Below are 19,720 nucleotides of genomic sequence, written 5' to 3' on the forward strand. Positions count from 1 at the left end.
AACATCACATGATCCGAGGTAATCAGAAAGAACAATGTGACTGCATTGTCACAGCAACAATATCACTTTCACTCCTGCAACTGGCGCTGCTTTGATTCCTGCTGAAAGGGGAACACATAGAGTTGTGTTTATCCTTTTGTCTCGTTCCTCTGATGTACTCTAGTCTGCCTCCCACTTCATCTCCCATTCACTCTCAGGTGCCACCGACAGCTAAATGACAAAAGACAAAACACGTTTTTTTTTTGGGAAAAAAATATAATTCGGTGTGATTAGAAAGGGGGTGGAGTGTTTTGAAATGGCTCTAATTTGTTCAAAACATTTTCAATCGACAGACATTCCATCGTTGTTGTGGTATCATGCTGCTGATCAATAGGCAGCTTTGCCCTGATGTGATGAATATGCCCTTTGGCAGACGTTATGTGTATCTGGTCATGTGTAAAGTCCCCTCAAGGTCGTCCTCTCTTTACACCCTGTGTTGTATATGCAAAGAGGCTGTTAGAGGAGGTTTGATGATAAGATAACAAGATAGGCCTCTTCAAGACTCTGGAAGGTTTTAACATCTATAATCTCTCGAGCTTCAAAGACCTTTTGCATGTGATTGAAGTGCTGATACGATCATGGCCACACCCCGTCAGCCAAACAGGCTTAATTTATCTGTAGATAAATAGTGTAAAGAAAAAAGACACAGAGACTTATTTAAGTATTAACATCTTTATTCACTGATTTTTTGCCACCTGACGATGAACAGACGTTGGTGATTCCTCAACATTTTATCCACCGTGAGCATCAGGTCGGAATGTAATTTTTTTTCAATTTGTAACTAAACACTAATGACATTCTCATCATCCTCAGCTGTACTTTGTGTTTTGTGCTAATGGCAAATGTTATCCAACATCTTAAACTAATGTAATTGCCATAGTGGATATTATACCTGCTAAACATCAGCATATTCCATGATCATTATAAGCATGATGACGTTAGCTCAGAGTGCTGCTGTGCCAGCCTCAGCACGCCTCAGAACCATTAGCATGGCTGTAGACTCTCAGGGCTGTATCTTAAACTTGCATCGCTAACATCGCTAATGTTAGACCTACACAGCTGATCGTAGAAAGCAAGTGTCACACACTCTTGCACTCTTGATTTGTGTTGATGACGTCTTGGCCTTTGGGCCCACTTCAAGATCAACAAAAAAACATGCTTGTTTGATGATCTTGAAGAAGGCTCAAAGACCCTCATTATAATTCTTGGTGTGCGTTACTTTTATATTTTAGACTGACACAGTTGTCATTTTCATGGCCTGCACCTACTTAGTCAGTACAACCCAGCCCATCTGTGCGCAAGTGGGCGTGTAGGTGTTAAAATGAGGCGTGATCAGCCACAGTGTTGCTTTTCTGAGACAGCAGGTAGCGATTGCCACATCGACCAACAAAAACCTGGTCTAAATTCAGGTTGGCAGAGAATTTTCCTGCTATTTTAAGGTAGCATCATTCACACATTCAGATGTGCCTACATATTAACACATTAACGTTAACAGCACGCTAAAACTCTGCTTGTTACACACAATGACACTCAGATGGATTGCAGCTGGGTGAAATAATACACCATTTATTAGGAAAATGTTAATTACATTCTCTAATACGAACATAGCAGAGAGCAGAGCAGAGCCGGCTGTACATTTTCGCACAAGGAACAGCTTACTTCATTGATTATTTCAGAAGCTTTAACTTTTGTTCTTTTTCCTCTGTCAGGTTTATAACTATAGTGTTTATATTTGCTGCTTAAACCATATTTGCTGTAGTGATGTTACTGCTCTTGCTTTATTGATCACAGCAGAAAACTGTTGGCTTCACCAAATTGCCGAATCAGTCATGTAAATTGCAGTTCGGCAGGTGCAGGCACACCTGGCTTTTAAAGAGAATGGGAGATCACACTGAATTTATGTTGTGCCCAAAACACACCTAGGATTAGTTAAAGGACTTAATACAACCCCTATGTCCTTTGCGCTTTTCTTTGTGCCCAGATTATGTGCCGTCTAATTAGCGAAAATGGTTGGACAAATCCTGAATGCATTTGCACCATACACTTTAGACCCTGCAGTATGATTTAAGTAGGGCTCATGTCTTGTTTATCCTTGCTCCTTGATTATGTAAACTGAACTATTCACAGTTATTATGGAGTCAATTTGACCCCCTTATAGACTCCATGCCCCCCCCCCAAACATTCAACACAAACACTTTCAGGTGGGCCACCTCAAAAGCTACCATCCAAACATGATTAAATATTTAATAAAGCTATACATACATAGCAAGCATATTTCTACTGTCTTTATTTATGCCTCCATCCTGTGTGTGTGTTTGTCTTTCCCTTCTGCTCATCTCCCTCTCTGCACGCCCACAAACATACACTGACTTGGCTAAGGTGACGAATGCATTTAGGAACGACCTTCTCCTTTGGTTTTATGTTGCATTTGTCTTTGTTTTCACAAGTGTGTAGATTATTTAAAACGTGATCTTTTATTCTACGTTGGCAGCAACGCTCAAAATAAATCTCAATTTCCTTTGTAACCTTTGGCGGCATTGCAAGAGCAGTGGATGAAAGATTGGTATTATTTGTCTATAAATCAAGATGAAAATTGCCCCCTTCTACAAATGACTGAATATAAAGTTGACATCTTCACATTATAGCGGTTGATTTGGTATTGTGAGCTACACAGTATTTTTTCCTGGCAGGAAACGGGGCAAAGCTTAATGAAATACTCTTTGTCTGTCTTTTGTTCATGGGAATGAGTAATGCGTCAGGGCCCAGTATTACAGAGTTCATATCAATAACTGAAGGATGGTGACCATGGAGGAGTTTTTTTTTTTTTTTTTATGTTGACTGTTATTCACACAAGTTAACTTCTTGTCTTTCAAATGGCTTTTGTCTTTCTTGTCCTCTTCCCTGTCCCCCATGCATCACTCAGCCTCCGCAGTTATTTATTTTGCTTGACAAGAATGCCAACTAAAGCGTACAGCAGACAACTTAAAGAAATGACATGTTTTTTCTTGCGTAAGAAGTTACCTGAGAAGAAATTGTGTTCATGTGCTGGCAGAAAAACCTGGAGACGGAGATATTTTTTTTTCTTTGTCATTGAAAGACACTGGCAGGCCTTGCTGACAGCAGTCATTAGAATAATTTTACATGTTTCAGAAATCCTCTCTGTCTAGAAAGACGAAATATACAACCCCCTCTATCCTCTCTGTTTTTCCTCTGATCCACTTGAAATGTGTATGCAGAAGATACCAGTGTTGCCATGTGTTGTACCCTGAAAATAGCAGCATTATTTCTGTGGTAATTTAACTAATGATATCCCAAAAGAATCCGTGCTTGATTCTGTAGGCAGTAGATCATGAGAGCTCAGAAGGGTAGTGATATTATGTATGTATTTCTAAAAAGCATTAACTTACCCATACCATGAAAAATGCATTCATTTATTTTCTGTAAACGCTTATCCTCTGTGGGGTCGTGGGGAGGCTGGAGCCTGTCCCAACTGACACTAGGCAAGAGACAGGGTACACCCAGGGCAGGTCACCTAACTATCACAGGGCTGATACATAGAGACAGACAACCACTCATACTACAGACAATTTAGAGTCACCAGTTAACCTGCATGTCTTTGGACTTTGGGAGGAAGCTGGAGTACCCTGAAAAAAAACAAAACAAAACGCTGACACAGGGAGAACATGCAAACTTTGCACAGAAGGGCTCCCCCACCCCAGAGTTCCAACTAGGAAACCTCTCGCTGTGAGACGACAATGCTAACCACTTCTCCAACGTGTCGCCCATATATATAGACACACACACACACAGCAAGTAGATCCAACCAGGCAATCTGATTGGCCAACTACACATCAATTATACGATCCAGTTTCTTTAATGAATAACTGTAGTTTATGGTGCTGTCGTATTACTCATAGACCGCCTCTTTAATACATACGTGCATCCCTTGTGTGCAGCAAGCCGGACAGCAAACAGTTTGGCGACCACAGTGAAAGTGTTGTTTTTAAAAGGCAAACACCATTAAGTATGGCTCAAAGCTGAATATGTTGTGAATTTTGGAAATAATGTGTCTTTTCTTTTTAATTAATGTGGACTTTTGGGCTTTACAGCGCTCTGGAATGAACTGTTATTGGAAAGGTTTGGATCACAAAAGCTGTGCCGATAGCTCAATGACATGACCGTGTCTTACAATCAAATCAAATTAAAAACTGCCATTGGCAAAACTTCTGTACAAATTAAAGTGAGTGGCACACAAATTGTAGTTAAAACTTTAATAGGCACAACAATAAATGGAAGAATAGGATACGTGTGAAGTTCGCGGCCATTGTAGCTAAATCTGTCCATGGAAAAAAATAACTTTTTTTCAGCAGATATCTCACTTAAACCAAGATTGATTTGTTTTTATGTATGTGATTTTTATTCAGTTTGGGAAATTCCATGACCTCTATGAAGCATGACCGTTAGCTCTAGTTGGCTAGCTGACTCATAAGGGACTAGAAATCGTCTCCGTTGCTAGGTCGTTGGTTAGTGTTGTTGGTAAGTTTCATTACAGAGGAGTCTACTGATGTGACAAATTGATTTTCAGTTATTAGTCAGATCCTATATATTTACAACGAAGCTGAGATGACACTAGCAAAAAGCATTTTACTATGAGTTGCCCCACAATATAAATATTTTTTTTACTTTGTTGGTAACTTGTATCACTGAAATGTTACACTCAAGGGTGAGCTTTACAAGTGTGAGGTCCTGCCCCATCGCTGTCTTGTCAATCATGACAGTAAAGCTCACCTTCTCGTATAATATTGCCTAAATAACTTTGTTTTGTATGAAGACCAAAACCTTTCTGAATATACACTTCAGCCACCACATTTATGTGTGCCAGTTTGTCTCAACAAAGTAATTCCCATGTAAACAATAGTCTGTACTGTAGTCCCATGGCTTTGCTCTGATCCTGTAAATGGCTCCCCTGAAACACATTCCCAGTTAACTCGAGCCACCATTTCTTGGCTACCATGGTTACTATGATCAGTGTTACAGCCAAATTATTACCCAATACTCTCACTCATGCCACGACTATCAAAAGCCACAATTAGTGACGAAGCCCTTTCCATGGCCCGATACATTCATGTGAATGTAATTATTCCGTCTCTTGCATCCATCTGTGCACCTACCGCACAGTTCATTTTCCTTTTTTTTTTTTTTTTTTTTTTTTTTTAAACTATTATTGAGGCTGAGATCATAGTGACAAGAGCATGTGGATCTCAGAGGCCCTATCAGTAGAGGAACAGGCTATGTGATAGTGTGGTTTTCTCACTGCCATCCCCAGGAGTCAGTTCTGTGAGAATTGAGCGGGAGGGATTGTGAAACTCTCAGTCACTGGATCTGTCCAGCCAGTCGGCTAGCTGCAAAGTCTAATAAGGATAGTGACCTCACCTCTTATTCTTATTGTATTGCCTCTAGACTGATCACAGCAGGCAGTGCGTGTGCATCTGGGAACATGTCTGTTTGTGTGTGCTTTCCAGTGGCAATGGACTTCAGATACCTTTTGTATTTTTCGTTGAAGGTTGTTTCAGGGTACTGTGAACGCATGTGAGCCACAATCTCGCCATCCAATCTTATTTTCAGAAAGTGAGAAAAAGAGCAAATCCAAGCTATGGAATTGATGTAAAGCAAGACAAGGTTGACCCTTCTGACATCGAGGCCACATCTCTTGACAGCCTGTCCATTATCCCACTCCCCACTCCCCCGGCACTTCAATTACAGTCTAGTGGATGGGCTAACCTTGCAGATGAAGGGGCAGTGTAGGTTAAATTATGTATGTTGTTGTAGAGGGCTGTCCTCTCTGGTGATCATTTTTTCGCAAATCAAAACAAGATCACTTATTACTATCACCGATCTTCAGTGAACTACATCATTCATGCAGCAGGGCTGTATTTTATTTTTATATATGACTGTTTTTTTTGGGTGAGTATGATTGCCTCGACCCATCTGTTTACTTGTCTGTTTGTCTCTAACAAAAACATGTTGAAACTCAAGGCTGGACCGGGATAAAATTTGCTGTGCACATTAACACTCTCAAGAGGAAGAATCTTATTTGTTTCCCAACCCTGCGACCTTCCCTGTTGTGTGGGCCCAACCTTCAAGTTTCAAATTAACGTAGCTCCCGATTCACGTTGTCTCAGAGAGGAAATAAACATACTCATTGACCTTTCTCACCCGGCTTTTCATCTGTCTTTGTCAGCCTCAGTGGTGTTGATAGATTTTCAATGTAGAGAGTCCCAGGGACCCATAGTTGGTCTTTTGAGTGGGCCCCCAATAAAGCTTGTGTTTTTTTGACAAACTGTAGAGTTGAACTTGTGTTTGACGTTAAATTGTTATTTTCATGTATGTTGAAAACATAAGAACAATACGTATTTCATTTCTATGGTTAAACATGTATCTGAAAAATTAGGCAAACAAAATAAAAATAAAATAATATATATAATATATATAATATAATAATAATAATAATAATAATAATATAAAATAATCCTAAATCTGAAAACTCCATTTACAGAACCATACACTGTATCTCTATATACATTCTGTCACATCTTGAGTTGATTATAGAGAGCACCAATTAGAAGTATCAAGTAAATCAGATGTAATATACGATTGTAATATGTGATAAATCCATTTATATTCTAGTTTCTTAAGTTTTCCTATCACTTCTTGAGACTGAACCAAAGCAATATTCTATTTCTGTGCCATGAACAAAAAAAAAGGATCTTGTTTGGCGTAAGACATATATTTATGTGAGAAAATGGCGGCCACTCAAATACACACTCAAAGGGTCCTCTCAAACTTTTATTAAGATATTGGGTCCCTTTTTTGGACTTTTTTGATTTGCTACAGGTACCCTTTCATAAAGAAAATAAATAAATGGCGGCTTTGTTGTTGTTTTTTGTTATCTTTTTTCTTTCATTTTTCCTCTCTTTCTACATTTGTTTGAGTAATTATTTCAATTATTTGGTGAAGTTCTGTTAGCTTCTGTTAGATTTCTAGTTGTTAAGATATTTATGATGAACAGTGTTTCTTTATAGCCAGGGTAGGCATGGATAAATTGAAGTCAAATATACATGTTTTGTATTTTTTTGTGGGATCAGAAAAAAGAAAATGCCTCTGAAGAATATTCTTCAACATGGCAGATCGTCTGGAAAGTAAAATATTTTCAAATCATCATTGACATAAGTCAATAAATTATCTACTGTCACAGCAGGCATTGTAACATAGGATAAAACATAGGTTTCACTCTGGCTTCTGTGATACGAGGAAAAACTTCAGTCAGGACCACTTAAGTCAATTAAAACTTTATCTCAATTAGCAGTATTATATTTGGCGTAATGGCTCTGTTCTGGGGCCTCTCTGCCTTTCCTCGAGCCTACGCAGAAAGCTTTTTCCATGCACCTATGTGGAAAACCTGAAGGCAGAGAGAGCAAACCTCCCTGCCCTTCCATGTGCCTACATGAAAAGCTTAAGGCAGAAATGGCATTGATAAGTCAGACACAACACGAAAAGGAGGAGCTGGGGTGGAGGCAGGTTGCAAAGCAGCTTGCAGAGGAAGCAGCAACAGTAGGCAGGCCAGTGCAGTTTAAACAGGGCACCCTGAATGAGATTCGTCAATTGGTTGCATAGAAAGGAATCATGTGATCTATCAGCTGCTCCATCAGTTGATTGGGTGGGATGTGAGCTGAGCTTGACATTGTGTCCTGTCTGAACTAACACTATGCTCAATTTGTTGTTCACAATGTAGCATTACTGGGGAGAATAATACTGCACCCCCAGGAGGGATTGATATTCAGTTTACTGTGTTCTTTTAGTTTTTAATTTGCTTAGAACGCAGGATGCATACCTGGCTACATCACTGCAGGCTGACAGTCCAGCAGGGTTTGAAATGTTATCTGTATAGATAAAGTTGTTTGGAGTCAGTATGTAGGCACTTCTCTTTTCATCTTTAACTAGCATCACCATAAGGTCAAACTATTTAACCACGTTAAACTTTGGTTGTTCTTAATTAATTACTCATTTTCCCAGTACAGTACAATATTGACTTTGAACATAAAGATTAACAATAAGTGTATTTAGCAGTGGTCTGCCCTCTCCACTTTCTTGTTTTCATCGTGTTTTTATCTTTTGTCGAAATGTTTAATTCTGTGCCTCAGAGGCCAAGGGCTTTGATTTTAAAAGAATATATTTAACATTGAAAATTATAGTTAATACAAAGATTTAAGTCAAGTACTGAGTTTACCATCTGCAGGTGGTATTGTGTTGAATTGAAGCATTGCCTTTGAGGAATACAATCTATGGCTGCAATTCAGATATTAATAAGATAGTTTATCATGACAGAGATCAAGGAACGTGCTAATGACTGACTTTCTGCATGTAACTTTTAATTTAATTTTTAATTCAGTGTTTCTTTTTTTCTTTTTTAGACCAGTTGTTTTGAAAGGCCTATATACGTCGATGTGGGTGCGTGTATGCGAGCAACTGTGCGGGTCAATAAAACTAAACCCTTAACAGCAACCTAAACATGGTACTGCATCCATGCTCCTGTCCCGTCTGATCCCCTAAGACACTGCTCGCTGTTTGAAGTCTCCACTTGAAAGGCCTGATCTGAATACTGTGGATTCCACAGCAACTCTGCAAACAGTGATTACAGACTGATTAATGAGCCGCACGCACACTGTACACACACGTTTACACACGCTCGCTTTCTAGGCCACACACAGCTGGATTATGCAGGAGTCAGTATGTCACAACATATAGTCCAACTCCGCCATAGTTGGGGTTTTATATAAACTTAAGTTTACCACAATCTGTGCTGTTTTCATTATGTCTCATTACTGGAATCTCCGCCTGTCGATAATGAGAGCCCAGTATGAGTCTTAATTGTGGTTGCTAATCAATGTATTGTTTTTCTTTTTTTGTCTTCTTTTTTACAGTGTCTGCTGAGATCTTAAAAAGCAGTTTGACTACCATGGAACGTCAAATTCAGAGGCTTGAGAACGACATCGAGAACTTCCCTAAAACGGACGACCAACAAGATAAGTTTGTGGAAAAGATGTCAATATCCTTTTTACGGTGCTTAAATTTGCTCCCCAAAAACATTCTGCATTCTGACATATTAGGACATCGTGTGTGTGTGTGTGAGTGTGTCGTTTTGTCGACGGCAGTGGCAAAGGAGTGTGCTGTTTGTGTTCTGCCTGCCAGTGGTAAGCAGTTTAAGTCACTTGGTGTGATAGGTGGCACCCAAGGGAACGCAGGGAATGGATCTTAGCTGCCTTGCTATGAGATGTTGATCGGATCTCCCTCTTCAGTCCTCCCTGGGTCCCAAGAGTGAAATCATGCCTGTGGCTATTTTTACTGCACTCTGCCACCGCTGCCTGTCCCCTGGGGGACTCTAATAGGGGCTCCAGCCCCTCACACCAACTTATCGCCTATCCCTGATTTCATCTCCTGACCGGCCACGAGCCTCTCCACACAACCATCTGCACACTATCTCCTCTCATGGCACCTCTCCTGTTTCGATAACAGAGTGTTTCACTTAAAGCCAAGCATCTCTGCTCCCAAATTGAATTAGCCATGTCTCTGCACTTTCTTGAACGCCCTTTCTGAGAGGAAAGGTCCTCACTGTATAGGTTTGATCAATGGTGGAAATCAAGTCTGTTGTCAATACCCTGAGGCGAGGGTGCCTTTCATGGAAGAAAACAGGAAAGCAGTCAGCAGTGTCTTCTTTGCTTGTGTCTAGGGTTATTAAGAAAAGAAGGAATTACTCGAGTAATTTACCAAGTGAGTAGGTGTTTCCATATGCTGGGTGCTCTCACGTAAGACAGCATTTAACCTGATTTTTGCTTCCTTTTGTCTGAGATTTATTAAGGCTGACTTTGCACATTGGGTAGTATAAGAGTAATAGCCTCCTAACACATTAACAATCTTCTCCCAGTCAAAGAAGGGCACTTAAATTTGTGTAATTAAAAAAACTGAAGCAGAGTCCTCCCTGGCGGCGGCTCGGAGGCAGAGCAGGCAGGCAAGAAAGCTGTTCTGCCCCCCGATGTCAGTATTGATTCCCAGGCTCCTTCGAGAACTGGAGGCTTGAGTGAGAGGAAATGGAGAAGTGTAGATATACTGCAGCATGGCTCTCCCTCACTGTCTGGAGTTCCTCCCCAGAGAGTGGCAGAGAGAAGCTGGCTGGCCATGACCTGAAACACCCCACTTCCTCCCCCTTTTTTCTCCCCATCCCAGCTGATCGAGTTTTGGTGCCAGGAAGGAGGCTTAGTAGGATTTAATAAGATCTATTTTGGTTCTTGCCGTAGCCACCAGTAGTAAAGCACTGACAAGCATATATGTTTAATTCTCCATCTGCGTTGTGTTCCATTTTGGATAATAATTTTTTGATAATAATAGTATGGTAGTTTCCCTTCTCCTGATTTTTCAAGCGGCAAAATTACTTTAGTCATACAAATTATTTTAATCTTAACTTTCACTATTTTAATTTTTGGAATGTAGACACATGGAGGCACAGGAAGGAGTCCAATGATGAAAAGTGCATGCTTGTTTGTTCTCAGTCAGCTCCCTGGAGAGTTTGATCTGCATTTCATCTCCTCTTTATAATAAGTAATGTAATTGATAATAATGTAATCATACTAACAAAATGTCAGGGAAATTTTACTGGGTATTTGGTGTAGATTTTTTTGTCGTACAAAGTGGAGAAGAGTGTCTTATTCTCCTTGTGGTTGTTTTTGTCTTGGTGGTCATAATATTTAATTCTGTTGGGCTGGTGTTAAAATTTTCAAATTGCTTTCATGTTAAGCCAAATACTGAACTGGACCAGTGTACCGAATTTTACCAGGTAACCCATTTGACTCAGCGACCGCTCCTGACGGAAAAATAATGACACTGTGTCCTAACAGAAAATTAGCATCTGACTTTTAAGCAGCATTGTGTAACAACCGAGCTCTATGTCCAGCTCTGTGCTAGTTTTCATGAGAGATAACTCTACCACGTCTCCTTACGTCACCCCAAAAAACCCATTAACGTTTTGGTAAACAGACGCAGTTGTACACTGCTCTCCCCATCCGACCTTTACTGAAATTTGATCTCCTTCATGTTGCCGTTGTTTAGCTCGGCAGTAAATTGTACGGGGCCTGTCATACACTAATGGCTCTGTTTATAAACAAAGTAATATATTACTCACATTGTCATATTGCTAGTTACTAAAGCAATATGATTTGGATTTAGTGCTGTGACGCCATTCGCACAGGTTGCTGATGTAGGATACTTTTTAATTTGCATCATAATGCCAGATGTCATTTCAGGTGGTTTGCATATAATCAACAGGTTTAGGCTCGTACCTCAGACTGGGCCACTAAAACAGGAAATCAACCCAACCCTACTATATAAAAGATAGTTCCTCAATTTAACTTCATGAGTCAGCTGTTCCTCATCCATTGCGGTGCTTTAAATGGCGCCTGCAGCCAGTTAGGACACCTCTTTCATCGGTTTCAAATCCAAAATGTTATACTGGCACATTTTTAGTTTTCTTGTGAAGTAACTCTACCAGGTCTCCTCTCGTCACCCCAAAAAACCCATTGATATTTCAGTAAACAAACACAGCAGTTTGTGGCTCTCCCTCATCCAACCTTTACTAAAATTTGATCTCCCTGATGTTGCCGATGCTTGGCTCAGCTCGGCAGTAAATTGCACAAGGCCTGTCATACACTAGTGGCTCTGTTTGTCTGTTTATAAATGTATTACTCACATTGTCATATTGCTAGTTACTAATGCAATATGAGTTAGATTTAGTGCTGTGACGCCGCTGGCACAGGTTGCTGATGTAGGCTACTTTTTGATTTGCCAATACCTGTCATAATGACAAATGCCAGATCAGGTGGTTTGCATAAAATCAAACTGGTTTTAGGTTTGTTCACCAGACTGGACCGCTAAAAATGGACGTAACCCCACTACTACAGTAATAACACACTGGAAGTATGTTGTCACATTTTTTTCTCAGTGCCTTTGGAGTAGCTGCGAGTCTGTTACACTGGGACATTTGTGTATGCGTGTGTACACAAGTGTGTGTCTCAATTTAACCCACTTCTCTGAAGTCTGTCACCCAGGACAATATTTTCTACCACTTTAAACCTCCCAAGATATTAGATTGCGGGCTGTTTCCGTGCGAGAGATAGAAAGTGCAGGCTGTGCTTGATTTGCCGAGGTTTTTAGTACCAGTGTTTGCAATGAGCTTAGGTAGCACTCTAATCTGTGTTGCACAGCAAAGTGTTGGAACAATGACAGTGTGAAATACAGTGCTGTATATTTTGGGTTGACATTTCCTTTGGTACACATAAGATAGCAGAGTCGAGGCAAACATACCTTTTTCAACTTTTCCCTGGGATTAAAAAAAAGAGGATGTTGATTCCTTGAAGCATGACAGATGGAAGAACAACAACAGCTAAAAGTCATGCATTTGATGCTTGAGCAACCCTGAAAAAGTTAAGTGAAGCTCTGTTGTCTTGACTGTTGGGCACTGTGATGAATGAGTCAGTCTGAGTGTGTGTTTGTGAGTGTGTTTGTGTGTGTGTTAGAGAAAGAGGGAGTAATTTACAGTGCATGTGTAGGTGAGCACATGTGCCTCTGTTTCGGCGTGACTCTTGTCAGCTTTTTTTGCTGAGATTAATTTCAGGAGGCCATGGTCACTCCAAGGTATTTTAAATGTAATGTGTGCCCCAAAGCAGCAAAGTTTTAATTAAAGCTTCAACAATAAATTATGTTTTGTTTTTTTGTTTCACCGCGCATGATTAGTGTTCCTAATTTGTTTGGGCTTCAGAAATTCCAGGTTTCGCCCATTAAAAAGTCTGACAAATTTCCAGCGCAAACACTCTGTGAGAATCTGTCATCTTTATCAGTCATCTGATGTGTTTACCTTTCAGAGGAAATCACTCCGCACAGAAATAATATGACAAGAAATTTGTGGCGACAGATCAGCAGCAGTTATGAAAAACTGAAAGAAAGAAATATGCAATGAAAGAAAGGAAGAAAGGAAAGAAGGAGGAAGAAGAGCTTAGTGGAAGCACTTCATTTGGCTTTATTGATACATTTTTCTCTTTCCATTACTGTAATGTATGCAAATGACTGAATGGGGTGTTTGTTCAGCAGTTTAGTGATCTCTATCTGTCAGAAGTAATGGGAGCCCACAAAGGCTGTAGAGTTGAGGCACAAGCCCCCAGAGAGCCCTATTTCACCAGAGAGGCTACGGCTATCACGCACGCACACACACTCACACACCCATTTCCAGTTCCTGCTGGATATGATAGAGTGGAGCTGGGGGCTTAGAGCAGGACTCTGCATACTGGAATATTAATGGTAGTGAGTTGGCTCGATGGGGATGATGAGAGACCGGACTGAACCTTGATGGGTGCCTGGACACGTCCAATACATCTCCGCCTGCTGTACTCAATGCCTTAACCCAACCCACTGATATTTAGCTTAACCTTTTATTTCCCAGAAGGCCAGAGTCAGAGCACATCATTCTCTCCCATCCTCGCACATTGAGTGACAAGGAGCTGTCTTCTGGGGCCGCTTTAATTAAGATATATTAGCCCGGGCTAACACATTTAGCCAGTCTTAATTTTATCTCTCAAAGTAGTCTAATGCGAAAAGGACAGTTTCAGAAAAATCTAAACTTAGCCTAAAGATTATAGCCAGTCTGTTCCCTCAAGCTCAGACCATGGTTAAGAGTTGTTTCTATAGTAACAATCAGTAACACCTGCTTAGAATTTGCACCAAACTGACAAAACACTGCGATTTGTGGATGCTAGCAGTGTTATTGTGCTTTTAAAAGTTTTCCTTTAGTGGTTTTTCTTGTTGAAGATTTTTTTTTTTTTTTTTTTTGGTCATTTTACAATTTCTTTACACCCCTCGCCATGTTTTCTCTTTCTTTTTAAACATATTTGATGCTGCTGTTTACTGCCGTTTTTTCTTCAAAATAATTAGTTTTTGCCTCTGTGTGTGTGTGTGTGTGTGTGTGTCTGTGTGTCTGTGTGTGTGTGTGGTATTGTAACAGTCATTGAATTCCTTCAGTAAAATGTCCTTGTGGCTACTGAATTCATCCACAAGGCTGAGTGAATGGAGTTGGGGTGGTTTATAGCCATTATTCATGGCCAAGTTTTTTAGTTCTTACCCAAAAGGAACACTTTTTCCCCTTAAATGACCACTTGTATGTCAAGTTTTCACTCCATGTTACATTGACTTCATGGAGAAAGCAGTTTTCTCACATCCCTCTGTGGTGAACAAAGCCAGAGTCCATTGACAAATGCTGTAATTTTGCTTCGCTACACATGGGAGCTTCTATAATAATAATAGCCTTTATTTATAAAGTGCTTTACATGTCAATTATTAAAACAGGCAAGACATGAAAACAACAACTGATAGAAGAACTGATAAAAAAAAACACTTAAGTGTATAAAAACAGAGGAAATAAAAGACCTTAAAACTCAAGGAAAATCAGTAAAGGCTCTCTGATAAAAGTAAATTTTAAGAAGGGACTTAGAAATTATCACTGACTTGGCCGACCTCGGACAGACTGTTCCAGAGCCTCAGGGACCTGACAGCAAACGCTCTGTGCCCTATAGTTTTCAGCCGGGCCTCTGAAATAGACAAAAGACCTCTACACGGGGCTCAAACTACATCCTGGCTTGTACAGCACTAAGAGGTCAGAGATATAGATGGTAGAGAGAACACAAAGAGCCTTAAAAGTTATCAGTAACATCTTAAAATCTATTCTAAAACATACTGAGGCCCAGTGTAACGAGGCTAAAACTGGTTTTGTTCTGGTTAAAAGCCTGGCAGCTGAATTCTGTACATTCTGGAGTTGATTGATAAAGTCTTGATTCAGGCAAGAAAAGAGGCTGTTGCAGTGATCCAGGCATAAAGAGATGAAGGCATGTAAAATTGTCTCAGTTAGGTTAAAATGGATCATATTTTTGGAACATTTCTAAGACGATAAAAACATGATTACACAAGCTCTGTGACATGCTGCCCAAAACTTAAGTTACTATCAAACCAGACTCTAAGATTTCTTGCAACAGGTTTGATATTATCCAATAGGGGACCAGCCAAAAGTAGAATCTGTTGGTCTACTTCTGGTCTACCACTGCCTCAATCCGTTAGTTGACTTTGGTGTTTTAAAGGGTTAATTCAGATTCACCAAAGTCCCACACTGAAACAAACAAACTACTGGTCAAGGCAGTGGTAGATCAGCAGCTCCCATATTCAGCAAGGTAAAATTACTGTTCTTGTAAATGGAGTCTGGCTCTGAGGAGAGCATGGATAGTTTCACTTTCAGTTCCTCGTTAGAAAGGACGGTCTGGTTAGAAAGAACGACTAGATAAATCAGATTTGGAATTATGCTGAGCAAGTTGTGTGGGAGGTTGTGAACAGATATTTTTAATATAGTTTTGCTGTTGTTAAACACGGACCCCAGGGTTTTTGGATTCTGTGTTGACTGGAGGCATATGAGATTCAACAGATTCAACAGAACGCTAGGTCAGTAATTGATATACAATCGGTTATTGGAGGGATGAAATATTCCTTTAAGATAACCAAGGATTGGGCAGGATTGTCAAATTTATGATCTTAGAAATCTATCTGAAGTTTATTTGTTAAACTTGTACCACAGTTAAAGTCTTTGGGAAACCAGCTCTTTACCCAATGTGGAGGATTTTTTCCCTTGTACTATTATGCTTAATTACCCTGAGATAATTTCAATTTCTAGTATGTTTGTCATATTGATGCCTCCCTTGACAATATCCTGCCAACACGAAGAAGCAACTGTTGAAGCAGCAATCCAGATTTACAGTACCTATTGATAGGTGTTGGTGAATAGGAAGCCTCAGGTCCTGGATCCTACAAAGCCCACACACCTGCCAGTGCCAGCTTCTCACACCACCTTCCTCCACCCACACAGGGTCAGCCCAGACACACTTTCTCCCGGCCCTGGGGCTTGCCTGTAATACCACCTTTGTGGCTTTAAAAATCGACAGATGCATTTATACAGGTACCACCTTTCTGCTGTTCTCAGATCCTTCAGACTGATTTAGTTCACACTTCAAAGAAAGAGGTTCAGTACAATGTGTTTATGGATGGCCTTTGTCAAACAGCAATAGTTGGAGACTCTGTTGCTTCGGGCTAGGTTTGTGTACAGGTGTACGCAGCATTCTCTTGTTTCGGCACCAGGCACTTAAGGTTAAATAAACGGTTGTTAGCGAAACAATTGTTCTATTTAGCAGGCTGCTGAGTTTAAACCGCAGACACATCCCCAGTTGCCAGCTTTTGTTTTTTGTTTTTTTTTTTTCTGGAGGAACACAGCATTGTTTGGAGAAGTTATTCTACTTTATTCCACCTTTATGTGTTTGAATGGGAGGTAAGTCAGATTATTTACAGAATCTTCATGTTTATTTCTGAGTGTTTGTATATTAGAAAACTGGGTTAAAACATGCTGGTGGCACTTTGAGTAGCACATTATAATTTTTAAAGAAGAAATACACAAACACCCACCCCTCCTTGCCACACACAAGCTCTCTCTCTCTCTTAATCACCACCTTCCTTTGAGCCCCCTTCTCCCCCAACCCCAACCCGAATGTTTTCCTCCGCTAATGAAATTCACTGTAAACTGTGCGGCCAATTAACTGAAGCACAGATAAACCATGGAGCCTTTTAATTATCCAAAATTCAGTGGAAACCAGTGTAAATAAGTAGAGGTGCTTAAAACAGACTCTTCCCCTGCCTGGTTTCTGTCTGTTTCTCCCCCCTCAATATGAATGTCCAGACTTGGATAAAGCAGCAGAAAATTACAATTCTTAGAACAAATAGTCATTTTTCATGTTGCATTCTATATGTCAGAGGAGATATTAAGATTTTAATTAACACATTTTAATAGGTGTATTCCTGAAAAAAACATTTACGAAAATTAAAATTGTTATTCTGATTATGATTATTGCAAAGAAAAAGCACAAAATGTAAATTTAAAAAAAAAAAAAAAAGGTTGTGGTGATTACGGTGCTGTCTTACCAAGGATTTTCTTTTTGGTTATTTATTCTGTGCTGTCATATTACCTTTGATGACAGCTATATAAAATGCACAACAGTCATATAGAGATTTTAATTACCTTAAGTAAGCCACGAACTGGCATTGTTGCAGGCCGAGTCCATTTAATTGACTTTCAAAAGTACAAACGCCATCACTAACATTTGTATTTACAGCTTAAGAACCCCTTTGTGTAACCTACTGTGCCTACAGTATATCCTGTCACACTGCGCTGCCAAGATTCATTCAGCACAACACCCTCTCTGCTGCGCTGCAGTATACAGGCCAAATCACTGCTTTTTTGAATGGCTTTTGTAATGATAATGTCAGTTTACTCATTCATCTATGATTATTGATAAGACGTCTTTGAATTGTTCTGACCAACAGTCAACAAAGCAAAAATATTTAGGTCACTATAACATACATCTACCTTTATCCCATTGCATTATTGATCATACTGTAAAAAGTAAAGTAAAAATGTAAATGTTCACTTTGGAGAAGGCATGACCACCCATTTCTGTTTCAGATTGCCTAGTAGTTCTTGCCTTTGTTGGTTGGATTGATTGGTTTAGGCATGAGGACTGAAATCAGTTAGAGTTCTTCTTTGGAGCATTTGTGCTCCACTGTCTCACAGGATCCCTCGAATCTCGGCTATGTCTGGATCGTGGGTCGTGGTTGCACTTCTGTCTTGGTCCTGCCTGATGCCTGTTCTGTACACACGACATCTATTGCACGTTTGTTCGTCCTGGTAGATCGATCTCTCCTCAGTTGCTCTTTTTGAGGTTTCTACCATACCATAAGGTTTTCCTTATCCCTTGTGAGGGTCCAAGGGCAGAGAGATGTCATATGCTATAAGACCCTCTGAGGCAAATTATGATTTGGGATATTGGGCTTTGTAAATAAAATCGAAATTGAATTGAATTGAAATTAAAAAAAAAAAAATATCAGGGTAAGCCAGTCAGAGGCAGAGTAGGGCAGGTAAGTCCTTGGGAGTCCTAGGGGGGAAACAATACAGTTTTGATGTTGAATGACATACAAAAATGCACATGGGTAAATCTTGCCTGCATGGCTTTCTGGCAGAAAGCCTTTTCTGGCATAGATCTATTCATTTAAACCCAAACCATCATCTTTTTCCAGAACCTAGCCAAGAAAAGGCTTTCTGGCAGAAAGCCCTGAAGGCACACTTCTCTCTACAGTGATGGAAATCAAGAAATGGATTGGTGCTTGAAACATAGCAGCAATAAAACACAGAGAAAGAAGTGAAAAAGAAAGCAAAATAAGAACCAGTGAAATACTGAGTGCTGGGAAGAATATATTTTAATGGGATTTACTTTATTGTGTCCTTTTGAATAGGCTTTTTCTTGCAACCAAAATGTTTTGCGCTGGTCAGGGCACACTTGGCTGAAAAACATATATTTCAAAGGGGTGTACGTTATTGAAAATTGATCTGGTTAGATGCCAAACCATTTTATTTTACAGGTAGTAACCATGTAAAAAAAAACATTAACGGTGAATCTAATCCAATCAAATTGAATCTAATGTAAGAAAAGGACAGACATCACATTTAGGAATGTTGAGCCATCTGATGTTTGTCATTTTTGTTTCAGTACTTACACAATCAATTGATTGTTTGATTAGTGGCCACTAGATTGACTGAGCTCTACAGTTCATTGTGTAAAATATGGCTGCACAAATACCAGTGAAGTCAAAGCAAAATAAACTGATTCTGCGACGTATAGATTTAAAGGTATGGCTTTTGAACCTCATGACACTTGATGACAAGGATATGAAAAATATACAATGTCTTGCAGTTTCATGCCTCTGCAAATGACATATTCAAACTACAGCTGTGCACACACGTCTTTGAACTCGGCTCAGGCAGCTCTGCCGCTCAGAGTTTTTGAGACACACATCAGCCAGATATCAAACTCTGATGAAGCCAGAAAAAAAGTCCAGTGATAGATTTCACAGCATACACATGTACTTTACAAAAAAACATGTACAAAAAAAAAAAAATATATCATATCACCATCGCCTTCTCTGTCAGCAGTCGTGTTCACAGCCAGACAGAAGACCATACTGGTGCCCTCTGGTCATATGAGTGAATTCCCTAGAAGTTGGCCAATCAGTATCTTGTTAGGCTGTGACACTTGGCCTGATGTGGCAGCTCCATTAACCAGCAGAGTAAGCCTGCTGACAGCCTGCCTGGACTGTGGCTCCCAGGGGCAGGAAAGGGGTGTGGTGTTAGAGCACAGGAGGTACACCCATGATGTACTCTGGATCTACCCCTTTGCTCCTGAGTGAACCACTGTCATATCCCACTGATAAAGCCTCCATGCCCCGCCAGTCTTGGAGGCTGTCCTTTGGGATCTACTGTGTCCTGTTGGGATTCAAGATTGCTCCCCTGCTATTGAAAATGTTTCCTTACACACCTCCTGTATACTTTCGGATGCTTCCTGTGTAAGGGTGATATACACTATACAGGGTTAAGTACTGATACGCAGTGTGTGTAACAAGCTGTAGTGTTCTGAATAGAAAATCATTTTAGTTAATCTGTTTT

General features: G+C 40.0%; 1 protein-coding gene across 7 annotated transcripts in view; it reads left to right on the forward strand.

Moving 5' to 3' along the window:
* Positions 1 to 19,720, forward strand: part of diaph2 (diaphanous-related formin 2) — a 513,027-nt gene that overhangs the window by 357,310 nt on the left and 135,997 nt on the right. For all 7 annotated transcript variants that reach the window (XM_049585042.1, XM_049585047.1, XM_049585043.1 and 4 more), the window contains one exon: positions 9,021 to 9,145. In XM_049585042.1, coding sequence (XP_049440999.1) covers positions 9,021 to 9,145 — 125 coding nt within the window. The remainder of the gene's footprint in view (positions 1 to 9,020; positions 9,146 to 19,720) is intronic.

Source organism: Epinephelus fuscoguttatus, linkage group LG9 (genome assembly GCF_011397635.1).
Source record: "Epinephelus fuscoguttatus linkage group LG9, E.fuscoguttatus.final_Chr_v1".
Taxonomy (NCBI): domain Eukaryota; kingdom Metazoa; phylum Chordata; class Actinopteri; order Perciformes; family Serranidae; genus Epinephelus; species Epinephelus fuscoguttatus.